The 17,904-nt window shown below is 34.1% G+C and overlaps 1 protein-coding gene, 1 non-coding gene and 2 pseudogenes across 2 annotated transcripts; 2 read left to right on the plus strand and 2 right to left on the minus strand.

Moving 5' to 3' along the window:
* The first annotated feature begins 2,151 nt into the window (after positions 1-2,151).
* On the plus strand, positions 2,152-2,656 carry LOC129300253 (ras-related protein RABA1b-like; annotated as a pseudogene).
* Positions 2,657-3,067: 411 nt separating this feature from the next.
* On the minus strand, positions 3,068-3,724 carry LOC129300250 (metal-nicotianamine transporter YSL3-like; annotated as a pseudogene).
* Positions 3,725-5,839: 2,115 nt separating this feature from the next.
* Positions 5,840-5,912, minus strand: TRNAE-CUC (transfer RNA glutamic acid (anticodon CUC)). Its single transcript has one exon. It is a non-coding gene; the product is annotated as a tRNA-Glu (tRNA).
* A 61-nt stretch (positions 5,913-5,973) lies between these two features.
* LOC129300254 (anaphase-promoting complex subunit 6-like) lies at positions 5,974-17,041 on the plus strand. The gene is given in 17 exon segments (XM_054938805.1): positions 5,974-6,287; positions 6,289-6,318; positions 7,751-7,885; positions 9,331-9,404; positions 9,592-9,631; positions 9,934-9,979; positions 10,100-10,179; positions 10,367-10,548; positions 10,684-10,809; positions 11,139-11,213; positions 11,709-11,834; positions 13,271-13,340; positions 14,139-14,221; positions 14,849-14,962; positions 15,422-15,521; positions 16,244-16,279; positions 16,542-17,041. Coding segments are annotated over 17 exon segments (1,629 nt in total). The 5' UTR covers positions 5,974-6,071; the 3' UTR covers positions 16,638-17,041.
* The last annotated feature ends 863 nt before the right edge of the window (positions 17,042-17,904 follow it).

Here is a 17,904-nt window from a genome sequence, read left to right on the forward strand (position 1 = left end):
GGATTTGCATCTCTTATTTGTCTTTTTCTTTTTGAAGTTTAATGGAAAGATCTTGATATTGTGACTCTTTGTCTGTTTTTGTCTTGTTCTCATTTTCTTTAATTTTCATCATAAATATCTAGTTGAATAATTGGGTTTTAGGTTTATAAAGATCCTTGTATCTATCAAGTTCAAACTACAGTGTTGAAATTATCAAATGGTTTCTCATATCCATGACGGCATATAATCGTAGTTAACATCACCTGCAATTAACTTGTTAAATTTGCCAACGGGATTGGGCCAATTATAAGGCTGTCAAACATTCTAGATTAGTCTCATAAAAATAATCTGTTTCATGAAGGTATTTCATTTTCTAGTCATGTGTAACTTGAGGTTTTGGCTATGGTTTCACATAGAATTTCACACAACACTCAGAAGTCATAGTTGCAACTGATGATTGGAAAATCATTAGTTTTGGTAGTACTGTGAATGCATCAAATAGGTAGGCACCAAACTTAATCATGGATGTTAAAAAGTGAAACCTTGTTCAGTTGAATTCAGTAGATCTCTAACTTTTAGTTATACTTGAATTAATTTTAGAGAATTATGTATTTATTTTCACCTGTGCTCCCTCTTTCTTATTATTTTTTCTTCTTTAGAACAAGCTATACTGTTCAGTAAATGTGATAAATTTAATATGTATTGACTTTATAACTGTGTTTATAGAAATGGTAATTGTCATAGGGCATATTTATTAATTATTTATTTCTCTTTATGAATATTTTTTTATTACCTTAGATATATAGCATGAAACTATGAATCACTTGGTTCTTGAGCTCAATCCCAAGTATAAGCCTAATGTTGAACTGTTTCTTTTTCAAATCTATGCCAAAGATTTGGAGGGATTTTGTTGAGTTCAGTGGTAGGCTTAATCCCCCTGATAATTGGGCTGATGGATGGCCTGATTTTATAAGCAAAACAGAAAACAAAGGCATGAGGACCTGATTTTTGGGAATTTATAGTTACCGATTCAACAAGTTGAACTAACCATTCCATGCCTTGAGCATTTAGCTGTGGAAGCATATTATTATCCTCTTGATGAAGGAGTGGGGGATTCTGGTAAAATGGGGAAATGTTCATTTTGCCAGAAGGTTGAAGGGATTGTTTTTCTTTCTCCGATCATTAACTTGTAGAGAAGTGACCTCATACTCCTTTAATAATTTTTGAGTTGCAATTGATTATTTTCCTTGGGGCTTGGATTTTCTTTTTAATTCTGTATTCAGCATAGTTTGTGTAGGCTCTCTGTGCTTCTTATAAACAAGTGGAATAAGTTTCGGCTCTGGAAATTGTTATGTAGAAAATGTGTTCAGCAAGTGTGATTTGTTTGTTAAAATATTTTTAGAGATGTACTGGAAATTAGTACTCTGGCTGAATCTGGCCCTCTTGGAAAAATTGATATTGGTAATAGAAAGACCGAGATCACACAACTATAGTGGATCTGTAGTTGTAGTCTTCCAGACTAGGATGGTGGTTGAAAGTTGAAACCAGGTTCTCTAGCGACTTCATTGAGTACCATATTTATTGAGCATCATATTTATTTCAATAGAACCAGATATTAATGCAAACCTTCTAGGATGTGTAATGAAGTCCTGTAATTTGCTAATTAAGCACGGGCAGAGCAGAATGGTTCCTGGATTAGGAACAGGGCAGATGATGAAATATATTTGGAAAGCATCAAATCTTTGCAACTTTAGCATAATGTGATTCTCTACTGTTTTTTTTTTTTTTAATCAAGGCGGTTGTTTGTCCCCCCACCCTAATGGCGATGTATTCAACAGATTATGATTTATGGCTAGAAGATCTAGATTAGTTGGAGAAAGAGAAAATTGTTGAGCTTAAGTAATAATGAAAAGTGCAATATCATCACAGCAGAAATCTTGAAATCTTATATACACAAAATCTAATCTCACTGCCATGCCCAATGACTTCATATTGCCTCAAATATTATTTCAAATATATAACTGCGGAATGTGGAATTGTTGTCCCATTCATGATATGTGGCCAAACTGCTTGATTTGATCTTGATTTTGATCATCCTCTCTCGTGACAGCAGTACTCTTGCCAATTCATCTTTGTAGTAGGTTATTTTCTATGACTAATACTGGCAAGTAGCTCAAGTTATATATTTACTCGCTCACCACATATATTTGTGTTATACAAATTGATGGTTTTGTTCCTTGCAGGTACCGTGCCATCACCAGCGCATACTATCGGGGGGCCGTAGGTGCACTTCTTGTGTATGACGTCACACGCCATGCAACATTCGAGAATGTCGACAGATGGCTTAAAGAACTGCGAAACCACACAGATTCCAACATTGTTGTGCTTGTTGGGAACAAATCTGATCGTCGTCCCTTGTAGCTGTTCAACTGAAGATGGGAAATCTTATGCTGAGAAGGAATCATTGTACTTCATAGAAACCTCAGCTCTTGAGTCCACGAATGTGGAGAATGCAATGCATTTGCTGAAGTTCTGACTCAAATCTACCGAATGTTAGCAGGAAGGCGGTTGAGACTGCAGAAAATGGAACCACTACTGTGCCACCCAAGGGAGAAAAAGTAGATCTTAAAAATGATGTGTCTGCCCTTGAAGAAAGTTTGGTTGTTGCTCTAGCTAGCCAGCCTGGAAGACAGAATTCTGTTTTCTTGGTTGTTGTTGGTTCCCTTGTACGTTTAGTATTATAGTATAAAAACAATGTTTCATGTTCAATACGTGCTAGGGAAGCAAGTTTGATTATCATTGTTTTTTTTTAAATTAGTTATTAGTTATTAATTTATTAATATTATCATTGTTTCTGAGATGTTAACACTAGCTAAATTTCAAGCTTGGAATGAATTGAATATAGAGTTGGCAAAAGACAAAAATATCTACAAAATTGTCTCTGACAGTACCCAACAACATAAAATGGAAAAAGGGATAAAATACTTTTGACGTTATTTTAGCAAGTATAATAATAATCAATTCTTCAAATTCTTATGTCTATTATTTTGTGGTGTTAAATGCTTGATTGATTTGCCACTTGTTAGACTTACCTATTCAACTTATACCATGCATACACCATAGCACTGCCGACACACGTCTATTGCAAAGTAACCCCCCACCACACCAAAGATGGCACTGCCATCACCATTGGAAGCGGGACCTATCGACCCACCCTCTGAGGGCTCATATCCCTCACCAAGGGCTACCACAGTGAACGTGAAGAATTTGTAACACAGCTTCAAGCAATGCTGTGGTAAGGCGGAGAAGCCCTTAACACCTTGAATCACCATGTTTTTGTACATGAGAGCATATAGTGCTTTGTATTCTCTGCTAAAATTTCCCACATCGAAGACCTTGCAAAACAGGAAGAAACATAGAGGAGCCACCACACACTTGATCAATGTGCCTATGGCTTGTGTTAGGAGCATTGATCGAGGACACGTGAAGGTAAGGTGTCCAGTTTTGAAGTTGTGCATTAGATCTAATGATATGGAGACCATTGATTGATGAGGTAGCACTTGATGAGTCTAGTGACAATAGTGTCATTTTTGCTAGACATGGTGGCGAGGATGAAGAGATCCACCTTGCCATAGTTGTAGGTCATGTTGATGTCGGTTAAGCCAGCATCGTAAGAGTTGTAGAAGCCGAGGGCATGGGCGAGGATGTGGGCGACAATGAAGAATATGTATGTTGTGCAGGCCATGGTGGAGATAACAACGAAGAATATGTATGTTGACTAGTCTTATAAGAGGGATGATTTTCTTTTTTTTTCTTTTACTTTTTGGCCAACGATTGGACGATGTTCTAAATGCAAGAGAAGTAATTTGAGAGAGCTGAGCGGGGCGATCATGATTTTTAATACTTTTGTAGTCAAAGTAAGTTTAGACAATCACCAAACACAGCCATAGGATGATTTGAATGAAATGTTCTGTTCTTAAGAGAAAGCATTCCAATATGGGTGGCCTGCACAACATACATATTCTTCGTTGTTATCTCCACCATCGCTGTCCCTCCCACGTTCCCTTAATAGGTGGCAAACTAACTAAACATTTAACACCACAAATTAATAGATGTTTCATGGATTTAACAGATCAGTTACTGTTTTGTTAGAGGTATTTTTGCTATTTTGCTCACTTTAAGTCATTGAGTGTTTTTTGTAGATGATTTTGTAAGTATTTTTATCCTTTTATCCTATAAAATTCATCAAAGTAGTTCCTCACTGTCGTGGTGGACGTGGTTGAGCTGGGCTAGACAATTAGCGTGTTCATAACCATGCTTGGATGCTCAAAATGCCGTTTACTCAAAAATCACTTGAAAGGCTCTTCTGCCTTAAAAAAAAAACAGAGACTGAAAGACCAGCTACCACTTTTCCAAACACACCAACCTAATATTTGGAATAAAAATAAATCTATTATATTTTTTGAAGTGCATTTTTCATTTTTTAGAAGATATTTTTTCGGGTAACAAACAGGCATTAAATGTTGTATTTTTTAAACCGTGGCATCCCAAATATTCTCATCTTGTAGATCTCCTTTTAGCCCCATTTTTTTTTTTTTAATGGGACTAATCTAATCGTGAAAACGATTTGACTATAGAATCCATATTTTTTTTTTGATAAGACTATAGAATCCATAATTACTTCCCTCAATTTCTTCTGGTCATCCACTTGACCATTCCCCGTTTTAGAAGATGGAAGTATACTTTAAAAACTAGGCATATTTCTCCATGTATTTCATAAATTTTAATACATAAGTTGAACTATTTATGTTGGTAAAAAAAAAAGTTGAACTATTTATAACTTGTAAAACTTATAAAAAGTTTATGCTCCCTCTGTTGAAAAATAAATCATTTTTTAAAAAGTTAAATATTAAAAAATATAAGATATTTTTAATTTTTTAATGTGTAATCATTATTTTTTTAAAAAAAATAGTCATGTTGAATCAATCATTTATAGGGTAAAACACCATATTAAATAATGATAAACATGAAAAGATAGTTATTTTGAAGATAAGTAACTATTTTATTGTGGGATTAGATTTAATTAAAAATACCTTATATTTTTGAACGGAAGGAATAATTTGTAAGTAATGTGATTTGCTATAAATTTTATTTTTATATGTATATATGTTTTAATATTGATATGTTAGCGTTAAAGACATTACTAAATATTTTTTAGATTAATTTAATCCTAGCGGATTTTTTCGACGTTGTGTCCGGTAAAAGATTTCATGCATATATTTATAACAAATTTGGTGGGTTCATTAAAAATAAAAAGAAATTTGGTGCGTTAATTTTAACGCGTACCAAACCTTATATTGGGAATTTATTTTTTTAAATAACTCAAAGTAAAAAAAAATTAGAAATTAGTAATCACATGAATAAATATTAGAGTAGAAACATTTAATTATTTTATTCTATAAAATATATTGATTGGTTTAAATGATAAATATAAAGTTGTCTTGAAATTGAAAATAAAAATTACTCTTTCCGTTAAAAAATGTGAGATATTTTTAACCAAATCTTACCTCTAATAAAATATTTATCTATTTTTAAACTAACTCTATCTTTTTATATTTATTCTTGTTAAACATCATATAATAAATATAAATTATTATAAATAAAATATTTTTAAAAACAATAATTATATTTTAAAAAATTAAAAATATTTTTAATATTTAATTTTTTAAAAAATGTTTTTTTTTTTGACGGAGGAATAACACATATTATTAATTATTAATTATTATTATAATATCCTGATGAAACTGTGTCAAAGTATGACACGAGTCCGGACAGAAGCAACCAAAAACAGAAAAGCAACTTCCGTTGCCGGGAATCGAACCCGGGTCTCTCGGGTGAGAGCCGAGTATCCTAACCAACTAGACTACAACGGAGTGTTATACCACGATGCTCACTAATAATTATTTCCACTCAGGAGACTACGAAGGAGAAATCCTCCCGCCTGTATTTCAATTTCCTCCCTCCCATGACGCTCAGCTCAATCCCATTTCACTCACTTGAACTCAGAAGGTGGCAGAAAACCCTAATCGGAGATGAGAGAGGAAGAAATTGAGAAACTTCGAGGTGTTGTGAGGGACTGCGTAAGCAAGCACCTCTACTCTTCCGCCATCTTCTTTGCAGATAAGGTCGCCGCCTTTACCAATGATCCCGCCGATATCTACATGCAGGCTCAGGCCCTCTTCCTCGGCCGCCATTACCGTCGCGCTTTTCACCTCCTCAATGCCTCTAAGATAGTTCTCCGTGATCTCCCGCTTCCGCTACCTCGCTGCCAAGTGTCTAGTAAGTTCCTCTACTCCACATGCTGGTATCAATTCAGTTGTATTTGTGTGATTAGCCTTGTGATAATCTTTTTCCATGTGTTTCCTATGGTCGACATTGCTTACGACTGCTTCTTTGTATTTTCAAATATTCTGAAGTGAGGGTGCAAACATTTTTGAACAGTTCCTTGTCATAAACCGATGAAACAAGGTTGGAACTAGAGGGGAGCTTACTAGGCTATGAAGCATGGACAGGGCATGGCGATACATCAAACACAACGGGCATTGTATGATAGTTCTAAATTAAAACTTCTGTTAATGATGCTTCTGGATAAAATATACAACTGACATTATTCTAATTATCTTATACTAAGACTACCTCTGATTCTTATTTTAAAGACTATTTAGCAACTTCTTGGGTATTAAGAAACTAAGCTAAAGTTTATTACCAAAAAAAAAAGAAAAAAGAAATTAAGTTCAAGTTAGTTAATGTTGTTAAGTTCATCCAAAATTTTAAAAGTTTCCAATCTAGTGGGATAAGGCTTTTTCTTCCTGTTGTTTAAAAAGTTTCCAATCTAAGAAGTACCGATATAGGTATGTGTATCGGTTGTGATACACTATAATATGATGGATACAACAATTTTCAAAATTTTAGGATATGGGTACGATAATATATATATGATATATTTCAACATTTTATGATAATAGGTTAAATATATTGATTTTTAAACAAGTATTTTTAAACTAATATAAGAATATTTGTAATAATCAACCAAAATATTAGAATATGTGATGTGTATCATGAAGTGTCATACGTGTTTCATGTAAATGTCTACTTTTAAGTGTTTTATATTGAGCAGAATAGTAGACCTTGAATGCTCGCAAATAAGTTTCCTGATTATGATAGTCCAATAACTAATAGTCATTTTTCATGGTTGTTTGATGTTTTAATGATTGTTTTATGATTTATTATATCATAAGTTAATGCAATTTGATCAGTTGGGATGGCTTGAGATTTCCTTATTTGGATAAATCCTCTCGGAATTGGGACTAGTCAGTTGTAGTCATTACTTCTTGATTGTTGAGTATTGAATTTTGAGAATTTTTTCTTTGCTTATCGCTTTGTTTCCTTTTCGTCCTACATTAACTAGCTCCAATTTATTTCTTCATGTGATGGATTGCTGGTGCTTCATTTGCAGGAGGAAAATTTCAGATAAATTAGGACAGAAATGTGTGGCATGTGGAAATTTTTTTGGTACATAGCTGAGTAGCTTTGCCATTTGGGAAATTGATTACAGTCTATGTTATTTGTATATGATATATTACTCTTTAAAACCCTTTAAACTTTGATGAGACTGTAGCTATGTTTTGTAGTTGTAGTATTTTACATCTTTATAGCTTTTTAACATATATTACAAATTGCGTATACCATATTAACTTGCTTTCTTAAACAGGAGGAGCTCAAGGAATGGGATCAATGCTTATTAATGCTGGGTGAGGCTAAAGTGGATGAACAAGGCAATGTTTCTGACACAAAGGATTCTAATGTCATGTACTTGGATAAAGATGGTGAAGATCGTGAGATCAATGTGACGTCCTCCCTCTGGGTTACTTTTACCTTGTAAATTGTAATGTTTGGCTATAATCTTTTGCCTTTATGCGTTGTCAAGGATCTTGTGACAATTCTAGTCAATGATGGGAAATTAATTTTTTTTTTTTCATTAATCAAATGCCAAGGGAAACTTCGTATAAAACAGGAAGCATATAAAACTGTAACTTTATAATTAGGGGACTACAATACCATAATATCAATACTATATTCCTGTACTGCCAGTATCTGATACTGATATTATAAGTGGAAAAAGGCACCAAGTGAAAATTAACATTCTAGTGCAACAGGACTATTATTGAGCCTTGTTTCAAGAACTTGCTGGGATACTTCTAAGACTGAATTTTATGGTTTGCCTTTAGGGTTGGAGACCATGAATCCATCTGATGTAGAATCAGCAGGGTATAGGGGAAAATAGCAGGAGAACAGGAGGGGGAAAGATAAAACAGTGATATTATGGTATGAAAATAATAAAAGTCTATGTTATTTAGGTAGTTATTGGTGGTTGAGGATAGTTAAGTCTTCGTGCCTATATTCTAATGTTGTTTTTCTTAACAAGTTCTGAACCTATAAATATCAGGATTACGCCCTCAATTGTAGCTAGCCTATTGACATAACGAAAGTGTACTATTCAGATTAATCTCTCTCTCTCTCCTCTGAATTCTCTTCCTTCTTTCTCAATTCTATTCTATTCTATTTCTCTATTCTACTATCTTTTCTATTTTCCATATCATATTATGTCAATTCTCAAAACTGAAGGAAAATTCTGACATGTTTTGTAGTCCTTGTGGGTAGCATTCTTTTAGTCTTCAAAACATTTACTATTGTCCTGTTTTGGAACCCTTCAAACTTAATTATATGTTTATTTTTCCTCAAACATACAATGAGATACCTTACTGTTGAATATTTGGTTTGCTTTGGAAGTTTTGAACCAAAATGACACTTACTAATGGGTTGTTAAGTTATTTGAATGATTTGTATGTTAAAGTTATAAGTTTTAAATTTGCTATAACAGCCATGCTGTGGTAAAGTCTTCTAACTTTGTATATAGAAATTTGTATTTCTGCAAACTTCTGTGCTTTGCCTAATCTATTTCCATTCTTGCATGCTGGATGATTAGAAATATTGATTAGTTATTGAGGCAACACATCTTATCTGTATGATTAAATCAATAGATAAACTTTTTTTTGCATATTTGGTGTGCAAACATTTATCAAGAAAGGGCTTGAGAACAATACTGTGTTCTTTCCTTCATGCTTCCCACTTACTGGTTAGAAATTCTGTATATTTTCTAATATTTTATATGGTAGCATAATGTAGCTGAGGTTAAATATTGACAATATCTTTATTCATCATGTTTGACTCTGGCTTTTTCTTAGTTTTGCTAGTTTGCTTAGCTCAATGCATTTTTCTGTGCTGTAACAGATATCTTCTGCAATATGTTTCTTAAGAGGCAAAGCACATGAAGCTCTGGAAAACCGTGCCCAGGCTCGATTGTGGTGAGTTCCTTTTGTGACTTATGATTAACTAACTTGGCCCTTTTTTTAACCATACAAGCATTTTTTTTAAAAAAAATATTTTTTTTTTGCTTGCATGAGCAATAGTTGAATTATGATGTGTTTGGATTTAATTAACAGAATTAACATGAAAAGTTCCCTTGTTATTCTCTGTTTTCTTTGGTTGAAGGTACAAAGCTGCTATAAAAGCTGACCCTTTATGCTATGAGGTATGTCTCAATCTTTCCCTTGCTTTTCTATAGTTGATAAGAGTGTATACTGTGTAGTAAATCTACGTTGACTCAACTATTATTACAGCAAAAAATTCATATTTCTGTAATCTGAAGTCGGAAGTGCTGGTAAATTAATAAATCCAATACTTTGTCCTTTCAGCAGAGTTTTTGACTGCTTGAATTTTTTCCTCTTAATGCAATTTTAAAAGCTTCATATTTACCATGTCTCCCTGCTCTCAAGTATCTCAACATATGCATTAGTATCCTAATTTCTTCTGGCTGTTTGGTTATTATGTCAGGCTCTGGAATGTCTTATTGAAAATCACATGCTCACATGTGAGGAGGGTAAAAGCTCTTAACTAATGCATCAGAATCTTCATTCATTGCAAGAAATGTGTAACTTATCTAGTTACAAATTGATTCTTACACTTCTCCCCCTTCCTTTTTCTCTATGCTGAATATCAGAAGCAAATTTGATTTCATCACTGCAATTTGGTAGTGAAGATGGATGGCTTTCTTCATTCTATTCATGCTTGATAAAGAAGGTAACATCTAGGCCATTTTGGATTCAGTGATATTTGAATGTTTTGTATTGTATGTCAATGGATATGAAGGGGGAAAATTATTTTACTTGCCTTTTCTACATTACAATGCATTGTGATGGTTGATTACGATGGTGACTTTGTGAGTGCATGCATACTGATCAAGGCTTCTCTTTTTTTTGTTATGCAGTATGAGAAGGAAAATGTTGTGGAAGCAAAGTTTCGAGACCTTGAGAACACAAGCTGTAAAATTGACCAATCTAATCCTTCTTTCTTGCGTACACTGAAAACCAACACTGACCTATTAGCCTGCAAAGCTGAATACTACCATCAGTGTGGTGAATATCAGAAATGTTTTGAGTTAACATCTGTGTAAGTTTGGGAACTGATTTAGAGACTGGAGACTGAAGTGCAATACAGTTGTGGTTTTTTTTTTTTTTAATAGCTGCTGCTTCTCTTGTCTTTCCACTGCCTCTCTTTCCTAACTGAGTTTCAGCACTGTTACAGTCTGCTTGAGAAGGATCCTTTCCATAACAAGACTACCTTAGTACATCTGGCAGCTGCTATGGAGCTTGGACATTCAAATGAGCTCTATCTGATGGCATGCAATCTGGTGAAGGATTATCCTCAAAAGTAAGTTTTCTTATAGTACTCATTATTTGTTGTCTGCTGTTTCATTTGCTACAAGGACCAGTTATGATTTTTTGTGTTTCAGATTGCTTTTTAATTTACATGAACTCTACTGCAGTTGAGGGAGATATTTCATATTGAATTTCAATGCAGTTTTGATAATTTTGGACGACAACTAGAAGGCTCAGGCATTTTAACAAAAAATGTTACCTAATTGCAGAAGATATCTTTGCTAGATGATGGATCCAAACAGAATATCTAGATCCTTGATAATCTTGAATATTTGGTTGAATTATTTACTTTATTGTGATGGTTACTTGATGTTATTTTAGGGCTTTATCTTGGTTTGCGGTTGGTTGCTATTACTATTGTATCAAGAAGTATGACCAGTCCCGTCGATATTTCAGGTACACATAGCTTGTTATCACAGTAGATATAGCCCATCCTGAAACATCTAATGCCAGCTTTCTTGTTATCTGTTATCATTTTTTGGCTTTTGAATTATTTCACTAATAAGAATAATTGGCTTCTTTTGTAACTAAAAACATGATAGTTGGAATATAGTTACTTTGAGTATTTCCCTGAAATTCAATGCAATTATCATTTTGCTTGATACTTTGTTGAGTGTTATGCCTTGGTAGTGGAGTGGTCATGCTTAATTTCTTTGCTGTTGTATCTTTGCTGTGAAATATGATACGCTAGATTATACATTATTATTAACCCAAGTGTACATAAATGCATCTATAATAGGTCTTTCACTCAAAACTTTAGTCTTGGATCAATTATATATCTCTGAGCATGACTCATATTTTTTTTTTAATGTACAGTTAATTTTCTTCATATATCCAATTGCTTGACATCATTAATAAACTTACTGTTTCATTTCCATCCTTACCATACAGCAAGGCAACGAGTCTAGATGGAACGTTTGCACCAGCATGGATAGGCTATGGGAATGCTTATGCTGCTAAAGAAGAGGGTGATCAAGCAATGTCGGCTTACCGCACTGCAGCTCGTTTATTTCCCGGGTAACATATCAACTTCTGCATTAGAATATTTTGATTCAGATATGGTTGAGTTGTTTCTTCTGCCCATATCTGCAAAACTAATTTCTCAGTGTGAACATAAATTGTATCCTAGTGTATATGTAGCAATAATATATATATATATATATCGTACAGATTTTGGACTCTGTAGTACCATAGCTGTGTAGATCAGTGATATCATTGCCTGCTTCCTCAAATTCTCTTTCCTTTCATCCCTTGCTTGATGAGGTGTTTTGTAGTTGTTAAGTGAAAAAATGAAGACTTGTTTGTTGCTCTTCCTGGGGTAATTACAAAGGAAATGAAACTGAATGTGCTAACAACCACTAATGATTTGTAAACATTTTGTAAAACAGTTTCTAGAGACAATGATGGTTATCAAAGGACTCAAATATTGTTTTCTCTTACGTTTATTGATTCAAAAACCTGCTGATAATGTTTCTTCCTTTATGTTTTCTTCTTCTTCTTTATGTTCCTAAACATTTTCCTTCATTTGTGAACTACTTTTTAAAAATGCCATTTTTTATGACATATTTATATCAAATTATATGGGTTCCCGTGACTTATTTTGTGGATTGAAGCTACAATATCAAGGGAGTTCTTTACATGTTTGTGGAACCTTACTTAGGAGAGCACGTCAAACCTTGTGCTAGGTTTCTCATTTTCCCCCCTTTGATACATGGAAAAATCTTTATCCAAATTCTTCTGTGGTTAATAACTCTAAAGAAGGACCTTTAGGTAGACAGTATAGAGACCTATAATCAAAGCCATCAGTGACATGCACTAATTTCTTGTCATCCTGCATGACTGTCATGTGCTGTGAAGTCATGACTGGGTGCATCAATTTGGGGAAAAATTGAATAGGTCAAGAGGTAAGCCAAGAAGATAAATGTAAAGAAAATGTAACCTGTAGCTGTATCATGCAATCAATCAAGCTTCATTTAACTGGCACTGGCTTTCATTTAAGAGGGCCCTCAGCCCTTGTGACCTGTGGAAGGGCAAGAGCTCCCAGATTGTGGGGTTGAATCTTGAAATTAGAAAAATGTGAAGTTTGACTCTTCATTTGTAAAAGAAGAGGCCTGAGATTGATTTATTTTGGGGGGGGGATTCTTTTATTTAGCCTTGAGTCCTTTGCATGAATCTTACATTTTTACCTCTGTTGTTTTAAAAGACTTTTTCAAGATGGGACTTATAATTTGATTAAATTACTCTGAACTTTGCCTCGTTTGAGTCATTGCCTCCACCAAATAACAAAAAACTACATTTTTTATTTCCTAACTTACGATTATGATTAATATATGAGATGCACTCTTGCATGTGTTGTGTCCATGAGTGTTTCATTTTCTAAGTAAGTATGAAATCTTCTTATTATGCATGAATTGTTCTTTTACAGGTTAAATCTTGATATTCTCTTATTCCAGGTGCCATTTGCCAACTCTTTACATTGGAATGGAATGCATGCGAACCCACAGCTATAAGCTTGCTGAGCAGGTGCCTATTACTAAACATATTGTCAAGTATAGTTGGGTCTAGATCTGGGTTAAGAAGATGAGGGAGTTTCGGAAGCTGCTAGGGAGATTCTGGGGAAGTGGTGGGGAGCTAATAGAGAAAGGGAAATAAATAAATGTTTCTTAGTATAGAAGCCATAACCTGAAACTTTTAGTCTAACATGCCACTTGGAGATTCTCCCATCATAGGTCTGAATAATACTTCACATACATTTATTAGATTGGTTTATATATAGATAACTTAGTAACAGACAGTATGTGGACAACTAATCATCCCTCTGGATGATGGAGAACTCATCACAATTAGATAAACTAACTCATAGACATGTAAGTTACTGTCTCTTATCAAACTACTTGTTGATAGAATCATTGTCGAGCTTCTGTCATTTCTTCCTCCTACTGGATGTGAGAATAGGAATTGCGTGTACAGCAGGACTCCTACCATAGTCCCTATAAGGAGAAACCTGAAAAATGTGTACTTATCATTCATAAATCATTGTATGATCATATCAATGTTCGTGTTGCTTGCAGAAATAACAAAATAAGCAATGTTTAAGCGGGATCTTTTTTCTTTTTCACTTTTCAAGTCCATTACGCTGTTTGGAAATTAAATGTTAATCATGCTGTTTTTTGTTGGATTTGAGATAACTGATTGCCTCATTATACAGCACCCCTTTTTAACAAAGAATAGCACTCTCCTTTAGTGAACTATGCAAATTATGCATTATTCATATGTTTTTCATATATTTGCGCTTATACTTATTAGCATATGTTTCTTCAGTTCTTTTTGCAGGCTAAGGCGATTTGCCCCTCAGATCCACTTGTATTTAATGAACTTGGAGTTGTTGCCTACCATATGCAAGAGTAAGAATATTTGTCAGCCTTATAATCACGTCACCAAAATTAAATCTATTTTCCTTCAATAAACCATATTATAAGTTTACATTCTCCCCTTTGAACCCGTCCTCCCTTGAGGTGTTATGCAATTCATGTGATCCATAGATAGTTGGATGTTATGACAGTAACCAAAATGGGGATGTGATAAACCGAGTTAGCATAGAAACTTTGACCAAGTTTTAAACAGCATACTATTTGCTTAAACTGAACTTCTGCAATATACAAGTGCTGAGTATGCAAACTTTTTGGTTAAACAGATGGATATTGGGGTGGAAGTGCTAGTGCCAATTCATTTGTATTTTGAGGACCTGTGTATTTTTTTCGTAGTTTGAAAATAACTGTAGTTCATAAACCTAATGAGTTAAAGCTTGAGAACGTTTGGCAGCTGAGATCTGGATGTAAAAATTCTTGATACCCTTGATTTTTGTTATATATGGATCTTGGCACTCATAATTTCTTCACACATGACTCCGATGTTCCAATTATATATGCTGATACAGGGTTGCCCAGTACTAGTAAAGTCAGCATTTTCTTTTTAAGTTTCATGCAACATTTGAATGATTCTGACATGCATATTTGTTATCCATCATTCAGGTATAACAAAGCAGTATGGTGGTTTGAGAAAACATTAGCCCTCATCCCATCCTCATTAAGTGAAATGTGGGAACCAACCGTAGTTAACCTTGCCCATGCCTACAGGAAGTTGAAGTAAGTGTATAAATTTATCTCTGTGGTCATTTTACTTCAACTTTTCTTGTCTTGTTCACAAGTTTCTGGATGTTTGATAGTTTTTAGCTTACAATGGTATTTTGCGAACTACAAATCTTGTCATTCTTATGTTCTTCACTGTTAGGATTAACTCAGGTGACTATCGTGGTGGCAATCAACCCTGCTCATTGCAAGATTTTTCTTGTGTCCATAATTTTTCAGTATCTTATAAGGCATTTTTTTTGTTTATAATGTTGTCCTCAATTTCAGTAGGTCTGGATTCCCTTGGTCATGCCAGGCATTTTAATTTGATGGGAAGTTGTATATCTTCTCATTAGATATTATCAACTGTGTTGATCAGCTTTTTTATTTATAATTATGCCACTTAATTATTGATTATCACTATTCACTGGTGGAGTTCAGCATCTCCGATCCTGATTGCTTGAATCACTGTCACAGGATGTATGATGAAGCAATTTCATACTACGAGAAAGCACTTGCATTATCAACAAGAAGTCTGAGCACGTATGCTGGTCTAGCATATGCATACCACTTGCAGGTATCTAAAACTCTTCCCCATTATAGGGGTTTTTTCCTATGAAGTTAATGAGATAATGAACTATTAACATTCTTAATGCAATGAACATTAGAAGTTATTAGTTATTAGATATTTCATGTACGCTTAGGAGGAGTTGATGACTCGGTGATCACTATACAACAACAACAACAACAACAAGCCTTTATCCCACTAGGTGGGGTCGGCTACATGGATTGCAAGACGCCATTGTGCTCTATCATTTATTAAGCTTTTAGAAATATTATTAATTAAGAGATCACGTTCAACAACTTCCAAGAGTGTTCTCTTAGGCCTTCCTCTACCTCTCTTAATCGGACTCAAAGTTATATGTTCCACTCTTCTCACCGGTGCCTCCCTTGGTCTTCTTTGTACATGCCCAAACCATCTCAACCGATTTTCTACCATTTTTTCCTCAATAGGTGCCACCCTCACTTTTTCACGTATGTGCTCATTTCGAATTTTATCTTACGTGTATGTCCGCACATCCATCGTAACATTCTCATCTCTGCTATGGAAAATGCGTGTAAAAAGCTAGAACCTTTGTTGTTTAGAGTCAAGGTATTGGCAGTAAGCTTTGGCTTTATTGTCACGTCCTAAGCACTTCAATTTTCTTTATTCTCAAAATATGTTTTTCACCCTTCTCTTTCCAAATTTTTTCTCCTAATGTTCTGTTAATTTGAGGTTTGTTGTTGTAATCATTGCAGGATGACTTCACTACGGCTATTACTTATTATCACAAAGTAAGTGTCTTTCTCTCTCTGTCTCTCTCTCTTCATATTAAATATATGTTCGGTTTTCTGTATAACGTGATATATTAAAAAGCATTTTTATGTGGTAATTTTATTCTCAATATAGTGCTGGTAATTTACTAGAAGCATATGAACTGTTCTTAACATGGTTGGCTGATCTGGCAATTGATTACTTCTTATCTTCATGGCATGATCATTTGTTTGATTGCTCAACTGCCTTACGAATTATCATTTTCTTGGTTTGAAAAATCAGGCTTTGTGGCTTAAACCAGATGACCCATTCTGCACAGAAATGTTAAGTTGGGCTTTAATTGACGAAAGCCGGTGTGGGATGCCATCGATTCCTTAGTTGATCGAATTTAGGTGAACTCTGATTTTGAGTTTGAGGGGGTAACTATATTCACCTCTTTACATGCGCGCGCGCGCGCGCCTCAACATGCATTAATGTCGAGTTAATGCATTGCAATTCTTATATCTTCTATTTTAAGTTATAGTTGAGGTAATTTTTTTTTTTGGGGGATAAAAATAGTAGAGGTAATATTATCATGTGGATATTTTGCAATATAGCCTGTTTGTAATTGATAGGTTTTGCTCTTATAATGGTCTTAATCTGAGCTGTAAGTAACTTGGTTTTTTTCCTCCAGACTGTTAGCCTGTTCCCCTTCCCTTGTATAATTTTTTTTAACTATTTTTTTGAAATTTTCCTCATTGCATTATTTCCTATTTTAATGAAGCCTTGTGGATATTTTTGGACGTTTCCTTGGGGACTTATCGGGGAAATCGAATGTAACGAATCAAACACTATTTACGTTTACTTCTACCAAGTGCATAGCATCCTCTAAACCCTGCAAAATATGCAGTTTGATCACAGAAACGAGGACCAAATAATAAGCAATAAACCCTATTTCACAATAATTACTGAAGAGATTTAAACGAGTGTGTGAAATGTAAATCTCCAAGTTTCTGGGTGCTCGGTGAGCCGCTCTAGTGTTTGGCATGGAGGATTAGTCCCAAGGGTCTGGAAGTATGTGATCGAGACACTTCTAAAGGCATTGTTCATCAAGGGCAATTCATCACATTCAAAATACATGCCTTTTTAAAAATAATACTGAGAGTAACATTTTTTAAATTACAAATGTGCAGTAATTGCACACTATTTTAATATTATATTTAAGGTGATGAAAAATTGAAACCATAAAAAGATGTGAAATCAACTTAATTACTTGTGATGTCTGAAGAAAAATCTTACACAATTAGTATTTATATAAGAAAATATTTGAAAAGTTACTTCTAACTTCCAAGTCTCCCTGACACAATTAATCATCAGTCTCTTGAACTTTTGAAAATACGTTGTAGTCATATAATCCTTAATTGTAAAATTTTGACGTACGTATGCAAAAATTTTGAATCTACGTTCATAAATACGCTCTTGGAGTTGACAACTTCATTATGAGAAAGTAATAACTGCTCTTAAGAAAACTACAATTTGGTTTAAATGTGTAGCTGTCGAAGCTTATTTCATATACATATACATATACAAATATATATATATATATATATATACATATATATATATATATATGTGTGTGTAAAATATAAAACCAGGAGGTTCGAAA

The sequence above is a fragment of the Prosopis cineraria genome, unplaced genomic scaffold, assembly GCF_029017545.1.
Source record: "Prosopis cineraria cultivar Desert tree isolate PC_DT_omini unplaced genomic scaffold, ASM2901754v1 PC1499, whole genome shotgun sequence".
In the NCBI taxonomy this organism is placed as follows: domain Eukaryota; kingdom Viridiplantae; phylum Streptophyta; class Magnoliopsida; order Fabales; family Fabaceae; genus Prosopis; species Prosopis cineraria.